The sequence below is a fragment of the Saccopteryx leptura genome, chromosome 6 (assembly GCF_036850995.1).
Source record: "Saccopteryx leptura isolate mSacLep1 chromosome 6, mSacLep1_pri_phased_curated, whole genome shotgun sequence".
NCBI lineage: Eukaryota > Metazoa > Chordata > Mammalia > Chiroptera > Emballonuridae > Saccopteryx > Saccopteryx leptura.
The window spans coordinates 156,558,368-156,575,595 of NC_089508.1; the positions used below are offsets into that span (position 1 = coordinate 156,558,368).

The 17,228-nt window shown below is 42.2% G+C and overlaps 1 protein-coding gene across 3 annotated transcripts in view; it reads left to right on the plus strand.

Moving 5' to 3' along the window:
- The window catches only part of SEC24A (SEC24 homolog A, COPII coat complex component), an 87,082-nt gene extending 82,337 nt beyond the window's left edge, over positions 1-4,745 (plus strand). For all 3 annotated transcript variants that reach the window (XM_066387976.1, XM_066387977.1, XM_066387979.1), the window contains 2 exons: positions 2,606-2,709; positions 2,982-4,745. In XM_066387976.1, coding sequence (XP_066244073.1) covers positions 2,606-2,709; positions 2,982-3,096 — 219 coding nt within the window. In that variant the 3' untranslated portion in view covers positions 3,097-4,745. The remainder of the gene's footprint in view (positions 1-2,605; positions 2,710-2,981) is intronic.
- Positions 4,746-17,228: the final 12,483 nt, after the last annotated feature.

Below are 17,228 nucleotides of genomic sequence, written 5' to 3' on the forward strand. Positions count from 1 at the left end.
AAATGATTCCAGCAAAATTGGCCCCAGGCACTGAGGATGGCTCCATGGCCTCGGCCTCTGGCGCTAAAATAATTCAGTTGCGAGCAATGGAGCTGTGGCCTAGCTGGGCAGAGCATCGCCTGATAGGGGCTTGCCAGGTGGATCCAGTCAGGGCACATGCAGGAGTCTGTTTCTGCCTCCCCGCCTCTCAATTAAAAAAAAAAAAAAGAGAGAATGCTGTTGCTTATGAAGAGTAATTGATAGAATCCATGAAAAACATTTGTTAAACTATATTGCATTTTGATAGTTTTAAATTAAAATGTGAGAATTAATTATAACATTGTTTTATTTAGTGTCATATTTTTTTAGTCTCTATCAGTTTGTTACCAACTTTGGAATATGTGTTTTATGTCAGCATTTTTTCAAATTATGGGTTTAATGCCATCCATAGAAGCCATTAGGACATTCTTGTATTTAAAAAATATATGTCAGGCCCTGGCTGGATAGCTCGAGAGCATCTCCCTAAAGTGCAGAGGTTGCCAGTTCAATCCTCGGTCAGGGCACTTGCAGGAACAGCTCGATGTTCCTTTCTCTGTCTCTGGCTCATCTCCCTCTCCTTTCTTCTTTTTCACTAGGATCAATGAATAAAAATTTTTAATTAATAAACAGGCCCTAGCCAGTTGGCTCAGCGGTAGAGCATTGACCAGGCATGTGGAAGTCCCGGGTTTGATTCCTGACCAGGGCATACAGGAGAAGCACCCATCTGCTTCTCCACCCTTCCCCCTCTCCTTCCTCTCTGTCTGTGTCTTCCCCTCCTGCAGCCAAGGCTCTATTGGAGCAAAGTTGGCCTGTGCACTGAGGATGGCTATGTGGCCTCCACCTCAGGTGCTAGAATGGCTCCAGTTGCAATGGAGCAACGGGCCCAGATGGGCAGAGCATCGCCCCCTGGTGGACTTGCCAGATGGATCCCGGTTGGGCACATGGGGGGAGTCTGTCTGTCTGCCTCCCCGCTTCTCACTTCAGAAAAATACAATAAATTGATAAATAAATAAATAAATGTGTGTCCGAATTATAGCTAAGATTAACATTAGCTTTCAGGCTTTGAGTAAAACAACTGGTCTGAATGACCTTTTTTTTTTTTTTTTTTTTTTTGAATGACCTATCTTAACGATTGATGAGATAACAAATTGTCATATTTGTGACAACTTCCTGAATGAATCCATTAATTCTAAATGTCCTAATAAAATGAAGAGAAGAGTTAGGAAGTTCTTCTAGATCAGAGCTCAGTAAACTATTCCCAAGAGAACTTGCCACTTATTTTTGTAAATAAAGTTTTATTGGAACATAGCCATGTCCAAGTACATATATATTATCTTTGGCTACTTTTGCACAATCGCAGAGTGGAGTAGCCATGTCCAAGTACATATATATTATCTTTGGCTATTTTTGCACAATCGCAGAGTGGAGTAGTTGCTACAGAGACTAAATATCCTGCAACCCTAAAATATTTACTGTCTGGCTCTTCAAATATTCTGTCCACAATAGTAGAAAATTGTAATATGCAGAATCTCAGGCTCCTCCTCTGACCTTCTAAATCAGTACCTGCAGCTCAGCAAGATCCCTAGGTAATTCATACATAGTAGCTTTCCTTTCATTTGTGATTTTGCTCTATGTAATTTCACTTACCCATGGTCAACCCTGTCTGTAAATATTAAAAAGAACATTTCTTTCTGACCTGGTGATGGCACAGTGGATAAAGCATCAACCTGGAACACTGAGGTCACTGGTTCAAAACCCCAGGCTTGCCTGGTCAAGGTATATATGGCAGTTGATGCTTCCTGCTCCTCCCCCCCTTTCTTTCCTCTCTCTAAAAGTGAATAAATAAAATGTAAAAAATTAAAATAAAAAAAATATATAAAAAATATTTTCTGCCCTGGCTAAGTTGCTCAGTTGATTAGTGTGTTGTCCCAATAGGCCAAAGTTGTGAGTTCAGTCCTGGGTCAGGGCACATATAAAAATCAACCAATCAATGCATAAATAAGTGGTACAACAAATTGATGTTTCTCTCTCCCCCCTTTTCTCTCTCTCTGAAATCAATCAAAATATTTTTAAAAGAAAGAAAATTCCAGAAATAATCATTTTATAAGTTTTAAATTGAGTGTTGTTCTGAGTCGTGTGATGAAACCCCACATCATCCTTCTCTGTTGCTTGGGCTGTGAATCGTCCCTTTTTCAGTGTATCCACTCTGTATACACCATCTGCTTATTAGTCACTTGGTAGCCACATCAGTTGTCAGATCTACTGATATCAGAGTGTTTGTATTCAAGTGGCCCACTAATTTACTAAGTAATGGCCCCGAAGTGCAAGAGCAATGATGCTGACAATTTAGATATTCCAAAGAGAAGCTATAAAATGCTTCCTTTACATGAAAAGGTAAGTGTGTATGGATAGGAAAAACATAGGGTTCAGGACTATCCATGATTTCAGGCATCAACTAGGGGTCTTGGAATATATCTCCCATGGATAAGGGGGCACTACTGTACATGATAAAGCTTGAGAATCACTGTAGATGCTACATTAGATATTATTAAGAGTAAGTTAGATATTGCTGGTTTTTGTTTAATAGACAGACCTTCCGGAACTTGATACACCAGAATCTGCCAGAACAGTAGCTTTCATCTGTTGGCTTCGAGAACAAAGACCATTTTTCCCAGTACTTTATGTAATAAGGTAAGTTGAATTTTTCATTTGCTAATAGTGAAGTAGCTTGTTTGGCCTTGCAAGGACTTGTTTTGAGTCATAAATAAATGTGACCTATTGCTAAAGCGAAGCCATTAGAAGAACATAGAAAAAGAAAATAAAAAGAAGAATTTTCAAACATTACTAAATTGTGCTTTACATCCAGTTATTAGTAAAAAGTATGTCAAAAGCCTTGTGACAAATCCAATGTTTATTTTACTATTACATTTTATTAATTTATATATTTTTCTTTTATTCCTAAGGGATGAGAGTCCAATGAAAGCAAATTTCCTTCAAAACATGGTAGAAGACAGAACAGAATCTGCATTATCATATTATGAATTTCTTTTGCATATACAACAGCAAGTGAATAAATGAACAAATGAAGATATTTGACTTAGGTATTTCTAAAGAAAGTTACAATAATGCAGATCACTTGAGAATGTGTGATGCCTTCCTCCTATTAGGTTTGTGGACTGATGTGGTGATTATATGTTGTCACTGTGATTTCAACAAACTATAGCAAATAAATGACCACAGCAGAGAATCAAACATGCAACTCTGAATACTGTATTTTTCAAATCAATATATCTACATATGATTGGATACCTTTTTCTTTGCTGCCAATTATGTTTGAGTTGTTATGGATTGAAATAAGATGCAATAATATTGCAGAGGCAAAGTACATTTTGTAAAAAAAAAAAGACTTCTGTGTTCCAAATGTATATTTCTCACTTTTTTTCCCTGAATTTTTGGCTGCTACATTTAAAACCTCACAAGACTGGCCTGACCTGTGGTGGCGCAGTGGACAAGACTAAGTGTTTTAGGGGAGTTACAAATCCATTGATAATGATCTTTCTAAAAAAAAAAAATGTCAGAAGTAAATAGTATATAGAAAAACTAGAATCTATTCCCCCATACCTGTTTTTTCTTATTTAAAGAGGATAAAGGATCATCATGTTAACTAAAGTAAAACTAGAGTAAACTAACTCTGGTCTAGCTTGAGAAGAATATGAATTAACAGTCAAGCTTTAAAATCTGTCAGTATTCTCTATACTTGAACAAAATCACCTTGATTTGAAGTAAAAATGAATTAAGTGGTTTTCTGATTTCACTGCAAGAGACTTGGACACATTTATTCTGTAGTGAAAAGAATCTGAGCTGTCTTCATGAAATACATTGGGACTGGCAATGATAATAGGGAGATGAGAAACCTGTTACCATGATTCTTTGAGTGGGTTTTGTTTGTCTGCTCTATGATATGTCATAAAAGTGTTATTGGTGAAATGAGTATGAGTAAAATAAAGTTTTCTTAATGCTGTCTCATGTATCAGTAACATTTTTCTAAGGAATTTAATAATTAAATTGAAAGCCACTCATAGGATCTTTATTCTTGGATAGTGAAACTTAATATAGCATGAGTGTTGCTGTTTAATATGATGGACATTAAGATGACACAGATCCAGTATATTGAAGTTATGAAAGAAACTTGATTTCTGAACATGCTCAAGAGACTGCTGTTTTGATTCAGCCAGAGAAACATTATAGGCAAAACCATTAAATGAATTTTGTTTACAAATATGTAAATTATACATCTGTATATTTAAGTGCTGTGACAAAATATCTTTATAAGAGTTTGGCCCAGTTTTTGCAGATTCATCTTGTCTTGTATGAACTTCTTAAAGATGTTCATGTGTAATACTTGATGAAAAGATTTTTGTTTCTTTGTTTTAATGGTTTAGAAAAAAATGTGTTTACACTCTTGGTCTCATATGATCACCAATGAAATAATAACTATCAGGTTTACAGCAATATGAGCTGACTTAACTGAGTTGTTTTGGGATAGGGAAGAAGCAGGTCCCACTAGAATAAACACTACTGTCTATCAGCTGAACAAGAATAATTGTGTTTTATGAAGATACCATCTACCTTAAGCAGTGTTACAGTTTATTTTCAGTATGCAAGTGGTACAGTGAACTGGAAATATTCTTGAAAGCTGCTTTATTTATTAGGAAGCAATTTTCAAAGTGTAGCAAATAAAAATAAATTTATATTTTCCCCTCTTTTAAAGAAACTGAGTCATTATTATGCACTGATGTTTCTTAACTAAAATTCTCTTCTTAATGTGAATTTTAAATGTTGATATTTGTAGGTCCTTTCTTAATTATAATAAAGAATCTTCCAGAGGGAAAAATTTGTGCTTCTAGGGACAGTAATCTTCCTTGTGCCTCACTTCATCCCTGAGTGGGTATGGCTCTTGTTACTACTACATGCTTTGTTAGTATATTTCACAAATTTACTTTTAAAATTTTACTTTAAAAAATTATTTTAGATATTGTATAACATGTGCAATCTAGAATAATTTATAAAAGCCAGGTCATAAAAATCATAACTTTAGTTAGGATTCACAATATTTGTTCTCTGGATAATGAGGCAATGAATGAGCCTTTTGGAGATACTTACATTAAAAAATTATTTTTTGCAATATTGAACGTGTTTTTTAGTTTGATTTTTTCTTTTTTGAGTAGGGCACTTATCTCACCTTGTATTACTTTTTTATGTAAAGCAACTAATATTTACACTATGCCATATTTTTTTTATTGTAGTTGTAAATTATGAAAGATCCTTGAATTTTCTACAGATCTACAACTACTAAAGTAACAGACAAGGGCAATCTTGGTATTTAAATCTGAGCATGGCAGTTCTACCATAAAAAGTACTCTATTTTTCTAATTTCTAGGATTTTTAAAATAACATTTCTGTAAGTCTGACATATTAATATTCACTCAAGCTGTACCATTTATTTTAGGTTACATATATTTCATTGTTTTAATTTAATGCAATGTATTGAGTCTAATAGACTGTTTTACAGTAATTAAAATAAAAGATTTATTTCTTCTAATCAAAGATACATAATAGCTATTATATAGGGGACCACCAAATGTGATTTCAAGATTTTTGTTAACTATTACAAATATAATCCTTATATAGAAATTTTAATTTTGTAAAGTAGTGTATAATATTGTAACATTAAATTCTTGTTCTCAAATTCATATATGTATTGATTTTCAATGTGTTGTGTTAAATCTTTGCTTCTCTAAAATGTTAGAGACAAGATTTGTCTTCCTTTTTATAGTTTGTAATTTTCACTGTTTTATTCCTGTAAAAAAAAAAGTCATTTGTAACCCATGCAGATAACTATGCTAATTTAATCAATTTGGCTATTCAATAAAATTAATTGAAAGAGCTTACATATAGTGCCTGGTTTTTTGGTTTTGGGGGGTTTTTTTTTGTATTTTTCTGAAGCTAGAAATGGAGAGGCAGTCAGACAGACTCCCGCATGCGCCCGACCGGGATCCACCCAGCATGCCCACCAGGGGGCGATGCTCTGCCCCTCCGGGGCGTCGCTCTGCTGCAATCAGAGCCATTCTAGCGCCTGAGGCAGAGGCCACAGAGCCAACCTCAGCGCCCGGGCCAACTTTGCTCCAATGGAGCCTTGGCTGCGGGAGGGGAAGAGAGAGACAGAGAGGAAGGAGAGGGGGAGGGGTGGAGAAGCAGATGGGCGCTTCTCCTGTGTACCCTGGCCAGGAATCAAACCTGGGACTCCCGCACGCCAGGCCAACACTCTACCACTGAGCCAACTGGCCAGGGCTAGTGCCTGGTTATTTAAAGCAACTTTTTTTTCCCTTAGGTTTTATTTATTGATTGATTTTAAAGAGAAGAGAGAGAAAAAGGTGGGGGACAGGGGGGAAGGAGCAGGAAGCATCAACTGGTAGTTGCTTCTCCTCTGTGCCTTGACCAGGCAAGCCTGGGGCTTGGAACTGGTAATCTCAGCATTCCAAGTCAATACTTTATCCACTGCGTCACCATAGGTCAGGCTAGTGAATGGTTATTTAAGGTGATATGAATAATTTACCAATCACTGAGTAGTGCTATGTTGTGCATCCAAGTTAGTGTAAAACTATTGCTGAAGTTTCTTTAAATCTAAGTTGCTGTCTGGGAGGTTATAAACCGAATTCTTGATGCTCACTCCTCAAGGATAGTTTAAAATTCTGGGTTTAAAATACCATATTGGAAGTTTTTTTTTTTACTATAAATGTGCTTAAGGTACTAACTACTTCATTGAGTTCTGGACCGTTTTGTCACTGATAATCTGCCTATTGTCAGTCTAATTGTTTATTTGAGGATAATATTAGTTTATCCCTAATAATCTACAGTTTATTATGTATCCCTCTTGGTTTTCAGAGCACACTTTATATTTTTTAAATTGTATGTTTTGGAATGACATTGCTTAATAAAATTATATCGGTCTCAGGGTGTACAATTCTATAATACATCATCTGTATATTGTATTGTGTGTTCACCACCCCAAGTCAAGTCTCCTTCCATCACCATTTGCCCCCCTTACTCCCCTTTCCCTCTGGTAATCCCTATACTGTTCTGTGTCTATGAGGGGTTTTGGGGGGTTTGTTTGGGTTTTTTTGCTTAATTCATTCACATTTTTTATCCAGACCCACAACTCCCCTCCCCTCTGACAGCTGTCAGTCTGCTCTCTATGAGTCTGTTTCTATTTTGTTTATTAGTTTATTTTGTTCATTAGATTCCATATATGAGTGAAACCATACGGTATATATCTTTCTCTGACTGGCTTATTTCACTTAGCACAATGCTCCCCAGGTCCACATGCTGTCATAAAGAATTAGATTTCCTTTGTTACAGCCAAGTAGTATTACCCACTGTGTAAATGTCCCACAGCTTTTTTATCCACAAATCTACTAATAGGTCCTTGAGCTGCTTTCAAATCTTGGCTATTGTAAATAACCCTGCAATGAATACAGGGCTACATATATTCCTTTAAATTAGGGCTACGTATATTCCTTTAAATTAGTGTTTCAGGTTTCTTTGGATATATTCTCAGATGTGGAATTGCTGGGTCATAAATAGTTCCATTTTTAATTTTTTAAGGTAATTCCATACTGCTTTCCACAGTGGCTGCACCAGTCTGTATTCCTACCAACAGTACAAGAGGGTTCCCTTTTCTCCACATCCTCACCAACACTTTTTTGTGGATTTATTGATGATGCCATTCTGACAAGTGTGAGGTGCTTTCTCTTTTAAAAAATATTTTGTTTATTGATTTCACAAAAAGAGGACGTTAGGGGGGGAACAAGAAGTATTAACTCATAGTAGCTTCCCTTTAGTTCATTGCTTGCTTGTTGCTTCTCATATATGCCATGACCAGGCAAGCCCAGGGTTTCAAACCAGCGACCTCAGCATTCCAAGTCAATGCTCCATTCACTGTGCCACCACAGGTCAAGTGTGAGGTGCTATCTCATTGTGGGGGTTTTATTCCCCCAAGTTGGGGGGCAGGCAGACAAGAAGGGAGAAAATTCATTGTGGGGTTTTTTTTTTGTTTTTGTTTTTTTTTCATTTTTCTGAAGCTGGAAACAGGGAGAGACAGTCAGACAGACTCCCGCATGCGCCCAACCGGGATCCACCCAGCACGCCTACCAGGGGGCGACGCTCTGCCCATCCTGGGGGTCGCCATGTTGCGACCAGAGCCACTCTAGCGCCTGAGGCAGAGGCCACAGAGCCATCCCCAGCGCCCGGGCCATCTTTGCTCCAATGGAGCCTTGGCTGCGGGAGGGGAAGAGAGAGACAGAGAGGAAAGCGCGGTGGAGGGGTGGAGAAGCAAATGGGCGCTTCTCCTGTGTGCCCTGGCCGGGAATCGAACCCGGGTCCTCCGCACGCTAGGCCAACGCTCTACCGCTGAGCCAACCAGCCAGGGCTCATTGTGGTTTTAATTTGCATTTCTCTGATGATTAGTGATGTTGAACATCTTTTCACATGTCTATTGGCCATCTGTATGTCCTCTTTGGACAAGTGTTATTTTAGGTCCTCTGCCAATGTTTATATTTGGATTTTTTTTTTTTTTTTTGGTGTTGCATTCTATGAGTTCTTTATAAATTTCAGATGTTAGCCCCTTATCAGATATATCATTGGTGAATATCTTCTCTCATTCAGTAGGTTGTCTTTCATCTTGTTGATGGTTTCCTTCTGTAAAACTTTTTAGTTTGATGTAATCACATTTATTTTTGTTTCCCTTGTCCAAGGAGATATATCAGAAAAAAATATTAGAAATTTTACTACAGAAATATTAGAGATTTTACTTTCTTATGTTTTCTTCTAGGAATTTTATGGTTTCAAGTCTTATATTTAATCTTTAGGCCCTGGCTGGTTTGCTAAGTGGATAGAGTATCAGCCCAGTATATGGATGTCCCAGGTTCAATTCCCAGTCAGGGCACACAGCAGAAGTGACTATCTGCTTCTCTCCACCACCCCCCCTTCTCCCTTTCTTTTCCTACCACAGCCTGTGGCTCGATTGGTTCAAGCTTTGACCCCGGGCACTAAGGACAGCTCATTGGTCAAGCGTCAGCCTCAGGGGCTGAGGATAGCTCAGTTGATTCTAGCATTGGCCCCAGATGGGGGTTGCTGGGTGGATCCCGGTCAGGGTGCATGTGGAAGTCTGTCTCACTATCTCCCCTCCTCTCACTTAAAAAAAATCTTTAGCCCATTTTGAGTTTATTCTTGTGTATGGTATAAGAAGGCAGTGTAGTTACGTTCCTTCCACATATCTGTCCAATTTCCCCAGCACCATTTATTGAACCGACTTTCTTTACCCCATTGTGTTCTTGCCTCCTTTGTCCAATAGTTTTAATTGAATTTTGGGGGGTAACATTGGTTAATAAAATTACGTAAGTTTTAGGCAGTGGTAGGATTCAGCCAGTTCACACCAGTTTGGCAGAACCAATACCTAATTTTTTTGTTGAGTTTGGCCAACCAGTTGTTAAAATGGCACTTGTAATCAGGGTTCTCTCTAAAGTGGATGCCTGGGTAGCTGACTAATGTGGAAATCACAAATTTACATTCCTTCCTCTTTTTTAACGTTCATCTGCATAACAGCCTATTCTAAGCACCCATAGTAATAATGTTCATTCCGTCCAGAGGTGAAAAAAACTGCAAGTGAGGATGACAATCAAGAAGCAATATGGGCCCTGGCCGGTTGGCTCAGCGGTAGAGCGTCGGCCTGGCGTGCAGGAGTCCCGGGTTCGATTCCCGGCCAGGGCACACAGGAGAGGCGCCCATCTGCTTCTCCACCCATCCCCCTCTCCTTCCTCTCTGTCTCTCTCTTCCCCTCCCACAGCCGAGGCTCCATTGGAGCAAAGATGGCCCGGGCGCTGGAGATGGCTCTGTGGCCTCTGCCTCAGGTGCTAGAATGGCTCTGGATGCGACAGAACGATGCCCCAGAGGGGCAGAACATCGTCCCCTGGTGGGCATGCCGGGTGGATCCCGGTCGGGTGCATGCGGGAGTCTGTCTGACTGCCTCCCGTTTCCAGCTTCGGAAAAATGAAAAAAATAAAAATAAATTAAAAAAAGGAAGCAATATGGGCCTGACCAGTCAGTGGCACAGTGGATAGAGCATCAACCTGGGAGGCAGAGGACCAAGGTTTGAAACCTCAAGGTCAACAGTTTGAGTGTGGACTCATCCAGCTTGAGCGCAGGCTCACCAGCTTGAGTGTGGGGTCACTGGCTTGAGTGTGGGATTATAGACATAACCCTACGGTTGCTGGCTTGAGCCCACAGGTCACTGGCTTGAAGCCCAAGGTCACTGGCTTGAGTCCAAGGCTTCTGGCTTGAGCAAAGGGGTCACTGGCTTGGCTGAAGCCTCCTGGTCAAGGGACATATGAGAAAGCAATCGATGAACAATTAAGGTGCTGCAACGAAGAACTGATGCTTCTCATCTCTCTCTCTTCCTGTCTGTCCATATCTGTCCCTCTCTCTGACTCTTTCTCACTTAAAAAAAAAAAGCAGCCCTGGCTGGTTGGCTCAGTGGTAGAGCATCGGCCTGGCGTGCAGAAGTTCCAGGTTTGATTCCCGGCCAGGGCAGACAGAAGCGCCCATCTGCTTCTCCACCCCTCCCCCTCTCCTTCCTCTCTGTCTCTCTCTTCCCCTCCCACAGCGAGGCTCCATTGGAGCAAAGATGGCCCGGGCGCTGGGATGGCTCCTTGGCCTCTGCCCCAGGCGCTAGAGTGGCTCTGGTCGCAACAGAGCGACGCCCGGAGGGGCAGAGCATCGCCCCCTGGTGGGCAGAGCGTCGCCCCCTGGTGGGCGTGCTGGGTGGATCCCGGTCGGGCGCATGCGGGAGTCTGTCTGACTGTCTCTCCCCGTTTCCAGCTTCAGAAAAATACAAAAAAAAAAAAAAAAAAAAAGCAGCGTCGGCCTGGCGTGCAGAGGTCCTGGGTTCGATTCCTGGCCAGGGCACACAGGAGAAGCACCCATTTGCTTCTCCACTCCTCCCCCTCTCCTTCCTCTCTGTCTCTCACTTCCTCTTCCGCAGCCGAGGCTCCATTGGAGCAAAGTTGGCCCGGGCGCTGAGGATGACTCCATGGCCTCTGCCTCAGGCGCTAGAATGGCTCTGGTCGCAACAGAGCAACGCCCCAGATGGGCAGAGCATCGCCCCCTGGTGGGTGTGCCGGGTGGACCCCGGTTGGGCGCATGCGGGAGTCTGTCTGACTGCCTTCCTGTTTCCAACTTCAGAAAAATACAAAAAAAAAAAAAAAAAAAAAGCAATATGGAAATACTGTAAATAACAGTTTTGCTGTTTTTTGTCAGGTATTATTTAATATTTTTTCATTAATATTTTAAAACTTATAATCTAGTTTTGTGTACCTCTTTAATTGTTCTTGTTTAAGTATTAAATACATGAAATAATAAACTACCTTTTTGTTATATCTTTTTTTATACTTAAAACGGTCATTAGGGCAGAAATTCAGTTGTTAAATTATTTGAATCCCACCGCTGGTTTCAGGTGTATTACACTGCACCATTTGTTCATCACCCCAAATCAAGTCTCTTTCTATTACCATTTATCCCTCTTTTACCCTCATCATATAAATTTTTGAAGTATTTGTTATAATTCTGTGAAAAAATCATTGTTTTTTTTTTCTTTTTCTTTTTGTATTTTTCTGAAGCTGGAAACAGGGAGACAGACAGACTCCCGCATGTGCCCGACCAGGATCCACCTGGCACGCCCACCAGGGGGCGATGCTCTGCCCATCCGGGGCGTTGCTCTGTTGTGACCAGAGTCACTCTAGCGCCTGAGGTAGAGGCCATGGAGCCATCCCCAGCACCCAGGCCATCTTTGCTCCAATGAAGCCTTGGCTGCGGGAGGGGAGGAGAGAGAGAGGAAGGAGAGGGGGAGGAGTGGAGAAGCAGATGGGCGCTTCTCCTGTGTGCCCAGGCTGGGAATTGAACCCGGGACTTCCACACACCAGGCCGATGCTCTATCATTTGTATTTTGATAGGAATTTTTGTTTCTTTTTTATTTACTCAGTGAAAGGAGGGGAGGCAGAAAGACTCCTGCATGCACCCCTACCGGGATCCACCTGGCAAACCCATTAGGAGGAGATGCTGTGCCCATCTGGGCCTTGCTCAGTTGCTCAACAACCCAGCTCTTCTTAGTGCCTGAGACAAAGGCCATGGGGCCATCCTCAGTGACCTGGACCAACTCCCTCCAATGGAACTATGGTTGCTGGGAGATGGAGGAAAAAAAAATGAGAGGGGGAGGGGTGGAGAAGCAGATGGGCACTTCTCCTGTGTGCCCTGACTGGTATTCGAACCTGGGACATCCACACACCAGGCCAACACTCTACCATTGAGCTAACCAGCTACGGTCTATTTTGATAGGAATTTTGTTGAATCTGTAAATTGTGCAGTATGGACATTTTAGTGATGTTTATTCTTTCTATCCATGGGCATAGTATAGGCTTCTATTTATTTGTTTCTTCAATATTTTTAGCGTCTTATAATTTTCCTAGATATTTTTATGCAGTTTTTTTTTTGTTTGTTTTTTTTTAGAGAGATAGAGACAGAAAGGGAGAGCGATGAAAAGAATCAACTCAGTTGTAGCACTTTAGTTGTTCATTGATTGCTTCTCACATGTACCTTGATGGGGGGGGGGGGGGACTCCAGCTTAAGCCAGTGACCTTAAGCTTCAGGCCAATGACCTTGGGGTTCAAGCCAGCAACGACAGGGTCATGTCTATAATCCCACATTCAAGCTGGTGAGCCTGCGCTCAAGCCAGCAACCTCAGGGTTTCACACTGGGGTCCTCAGAGTCTCAACTCAACCGTCTATCCACTGCACCACCACCTGGCCAGGGCAACATGCAGAATTTTTAAAAGATACAGTCTGAGCCTTAGAGATGTAAGTCTGTACAGATATGCCTAGAAAGCTCTTTTAATGGTTTAAAATTATTAACTAGGGCATGTTAATAGCTTTTATACAATCAAGACATAAAGTTGTGTTTATTTTAATTTTTAAAAATGTTTGTTTTATTGATCTTAAAGAGAGAGGAAAAGAGAAAGAGAGAGAGAGAGACAGGAACATCAATCTGTTCCTGTATGTGCCCTGACAAGGGATGGAATCAGCAACCTTGGTGCTTCTGGATGATGCTCTAACCAACTGAGCTATGTGGCCAACATGTAAAGTTGTGTTTTATATTTAAGCTCCTTACGTGGTTGAGTCCAAAAGATAAAGTTTTTTACATTTTTTTCTCAGACTCCTTTTTTTGTCTGGTACAGGGTTAGATGATTAACAGTTAACTATAGTATTTTATTTCCTTCTGCCTAAGAGAGATTTCACCCACTTGCTGATTTTGAGCGTGATTGTGCAGCTGGCTCCATTGCAGAGGGTGCACTAGCCTGCTTCAACCTCTGCACCTTCCCAGCAAGGGTTAATGCCAGATTCAATTCCTTCATTCATTTCACTCCTTCACTTAGTCATTACTGAGCTCCAGGGCTGCATTCGTAGGCCTTAGGCACTTTCTTTTTGTGACCTTCTTTCTCCAAAATAGCATACTCCCCTGACCAGGCGTTGGAGCAGTATAGAGCGTTGGATTAGGACACAGGTTTGAAACCCCTAGGTCTCCAGCTTGAGTACAGGATCACCAGCTTGAGTGTGGGATCATAGACATGACCTCAGAATTACTGGCTTGAGCCCAAAGGTCACTGGCTTGAGCAAGGGGTCACTTGCTCAAGGCACATATGAGAAAGCAATCAATGAACAACTAAGGTGCTGCAACAAAGAATCAATGCTTCTCATCTTGCTCTCTCCCTTTCTTTTTTTTTTTCTTTTGTATTTTTCTGAAGCTGGAAACGGGGAGAGATAGTCAGACTCCCGCATGCGCCCGACCGGGATCCACCCGGCATGCCCACCAGGGGGCGACGCTCTGCCCCTCCGGGGCGTCACTCTGTTGCGACCAGAGCCACTCTAGCGCCTGGGGCTGAGGCCAAGGAGCCATCCCCAGCGCCCGGGCCATTTTTGCTCCAATGGAGCCTCGCTGCGGGAGGGGAAGAGAGAGACAGAGAGGAAGGAGAGGGGGAGGTGTGGAGAAGCAGATGGGCGCCTCTCCTGTGTGCCCTGGCCGGGAATCGAACCTGGGACTTCTGCATGCCAGGCCGACGCTCTACCACTGAGCCAACCGGCCAGGGCCTCTCTCCCTTTCTTATACCTATCTGTCCTTCTCTGTGTTTCTGTCACAAAATAATAAAAAGCTCACTCAAATTTATATATTAAGACTGTATTGGAATAAGGACTATATTCCAGGCTGGATTCATTATTATATATTAATTATTATTAAGTTTTCCTTATTTTTTTCTAAAGGTTTATTTATTTATTTTTTTGCAGAGGCAGAGATAGACAGGGACAGACAGGAACGGAGAGAGATGAGAAACATCAATCAATTAGTTTCTCGTTGCGCATTGCGACTTCTTAGTTGTTCATTGATTGCTTTCTCATATGTGCCTTGACCGTGGGCCTTCAGCTGACCAAGTAACCCCTTGCTGGAGCCAGCGACCTTGGGTTCAAGCCGGTGAGCTTTTTGCTCAAACCAGATGAGCCTGTGCTCAAGCTGGTGACCTTGGGGTCTCGAACCTGGATCCTTCAGCATCCCAGTCCATCACTCTCTCTACTGCGCCACCGCCTGGTCAGGCTACCTTTTCCTTATTTATTTATTTATTATTATTATTTTTTGTATTTTGCTTAAGTTGGAAACGGGGAGGCAGTCAGACAGACTCCCACATGTGCCCGACCGGGATCCACCAGGCATGCCCACCAGGGGGCAATGCTCTGCCCATCCGGGGCGTCGCTTTGTTGTGACCAGAGCCACTCTAGGGCCTGAGGCAGAGGCCATAGAGCCATCCTCAGCGCGGCAAACTTTGCTCCAATGGAGCCTTGGCTGCGGGAGGAGAAGAGAGAGACAGAGAGGAAGGAGAGGGGGAGGGGTGGAGAAGCAGATGGGCGCTTCTCCTGTGTGCCCTGGCCGGGAATTGAACCCAGGACTCCTGCACGCCAGGCTGACGCTCTACCATTGAGTCAACCGGCCAGGGCCCGTTTTCCTTATTTTTAAAGAAATGAAAAAACAGCCTGATCAGGCAGTAGCGCAGTGGCCACTGAGGACCACTGTTTGAAACCCTGAGGTAAAAAAAAAAAAAAAAAAAAAAAAGAGAGAAACCCGAGGTTGCAGGCTTAAGCATGGGGTTTCTGGTTTAAGCATGGGATGATAGACATGACCCCATGGTTGCTGGATTGAGCCCAAGGTCACTGGTGACTGGTTTAGATGGACCCCTCCCACCCCACCCCACCCCCCGCCCTTATCAAGGCACATATAAGAAAACAATCAACGAACAACTAAAAGTGCCTCAACAAATTGATGTTTCTCATCTCTTTTCCTTTCTGCCTGTCTGTCCATCTCTCTTTCTCTAAAAATAAACAAACCTTTTCTTGGGCCTCTAAGATTATTTGGGCCCTCACCACTGCCTAAATCAGCCCTGATGAGCGCTCACACTCATTCTAGGAGTTATGTCCATTAACAAAACACAGGGCTTGTCTTCACGGAGAAACACAAAAAACGGAATAAGTACATAAATTTAGCTTGTGAGTCAGTTATAAGGGTTGAAGAGAAAAACGCAGATAAAGAGAATAGGTACTAGACTTACAGGATGATCATTTCATAAATTGTATGTCTTAACTGCACACTTGAAGCATATAATACTGTATGTCAATTGTAATTTAGAAATACAAATTTATTTTTTTGGATGCAGAGGACCCAGGTTCCAGACCCCGAGGTCGCCAGCTTGAGCGCGGGCTCATCTGGTTTGAGCAAAGCTCACCAGCTTGGACCTAGGTCTCTGACTTGAGCAAGGGGTCACTCGCTCTGCTGCAGCCCCACGGTCAAGGCACATATGAGAAAGCAATCAATAAACAAGGTATCTGTTGGGCAGATAAAATGTATTATGCTCACTTTGTTAAAGATAACACGAGGAGGTCATTGCCCAGGTGATATTAATGTGTGTTGGGGTGGGCTAAAGGCAGGCAGAATCCTTGTAGCCTGGGGCTTGGTTTTGGGATTAAGCCTTTCCTACCCTTTTTGATGTGGGGTGGTACAATCCAATCATGCCTCAGAAAGTGACTTTGTATTAGAGACTTCCCTATTTTGTATATTGGATTAGGGGTTTGGATTTCTACACTATAAAATGGGGACGGAGCGGGAGCTTGCTCTCTTGGTTCCTGGGATGACTAGCATGAGAAAGCAGAGGGAGCAGAGCAGAGAGCAGAAAGAGGCCATGTGGCCAGGAGAAGCAGCCAAGATGGCGGAGTGCTGAGTGAGATGCCAGTTTGTGCAGTTTGTATCTGGGATAAGGAAGGAGATGGGGAACTGAGAAGAATAAGGCTGGTGAGCTAGAAACCTTTGATTCTAGGAAACTCGGATAAATCAGTGGCTTTGTGAGCACTGAATGTGAGTGGGTTTTGGAGCCCAGTGTGTATTTTTTACTTGCCCGCTGGGTGCAAGCTAGGATTAAAGACTATGGCCCACCAGTTCTTGGCTCCGTTGTTTCTTTACAGACTGTCCGAATCCAATGCGGACCTGCATGGGCCAGGAGGCTGCTGTGATAGTGGCCCTGGCCATTGCTCCTGGCTTTACACCCTCTCTCTGACTCTCTCTCTCTCTCTCTCTGTCCTTGTGTTAATCCAAATACGGAGGAACCCGAAATATGGAAGACAGGAGCAAAGTCCGTCGTTTACACATTAAAGTTTTATTGTCTAGCTTGGCCAAGCGGCGGGAACTCCGACAGAAATCTGATGGAGAGCGCGCTGGCCCTTTGTTCTACTTAGTTTTTATAGTTTTGTAAGTGGGAAGTACAGAAGCAAAAATTGCAATTAGGAGCCCCTTACCGCTATTGGTTATAGTCATATGTCCTTTAACATGATAGGACCACGTTCAATTTGCAAACTATACATCATTTTGGAGAAAACAAAATTTACAAGTCAACACAATGGTAGAAAAGATATCTCTTTACATATTAAAAGGCCTTCCTATATTTTCTAGTGTTCATCCGCCATCTCTCTGTCCAGAGTCAGAGGTATTAACCACATGCATTTACATAAGAG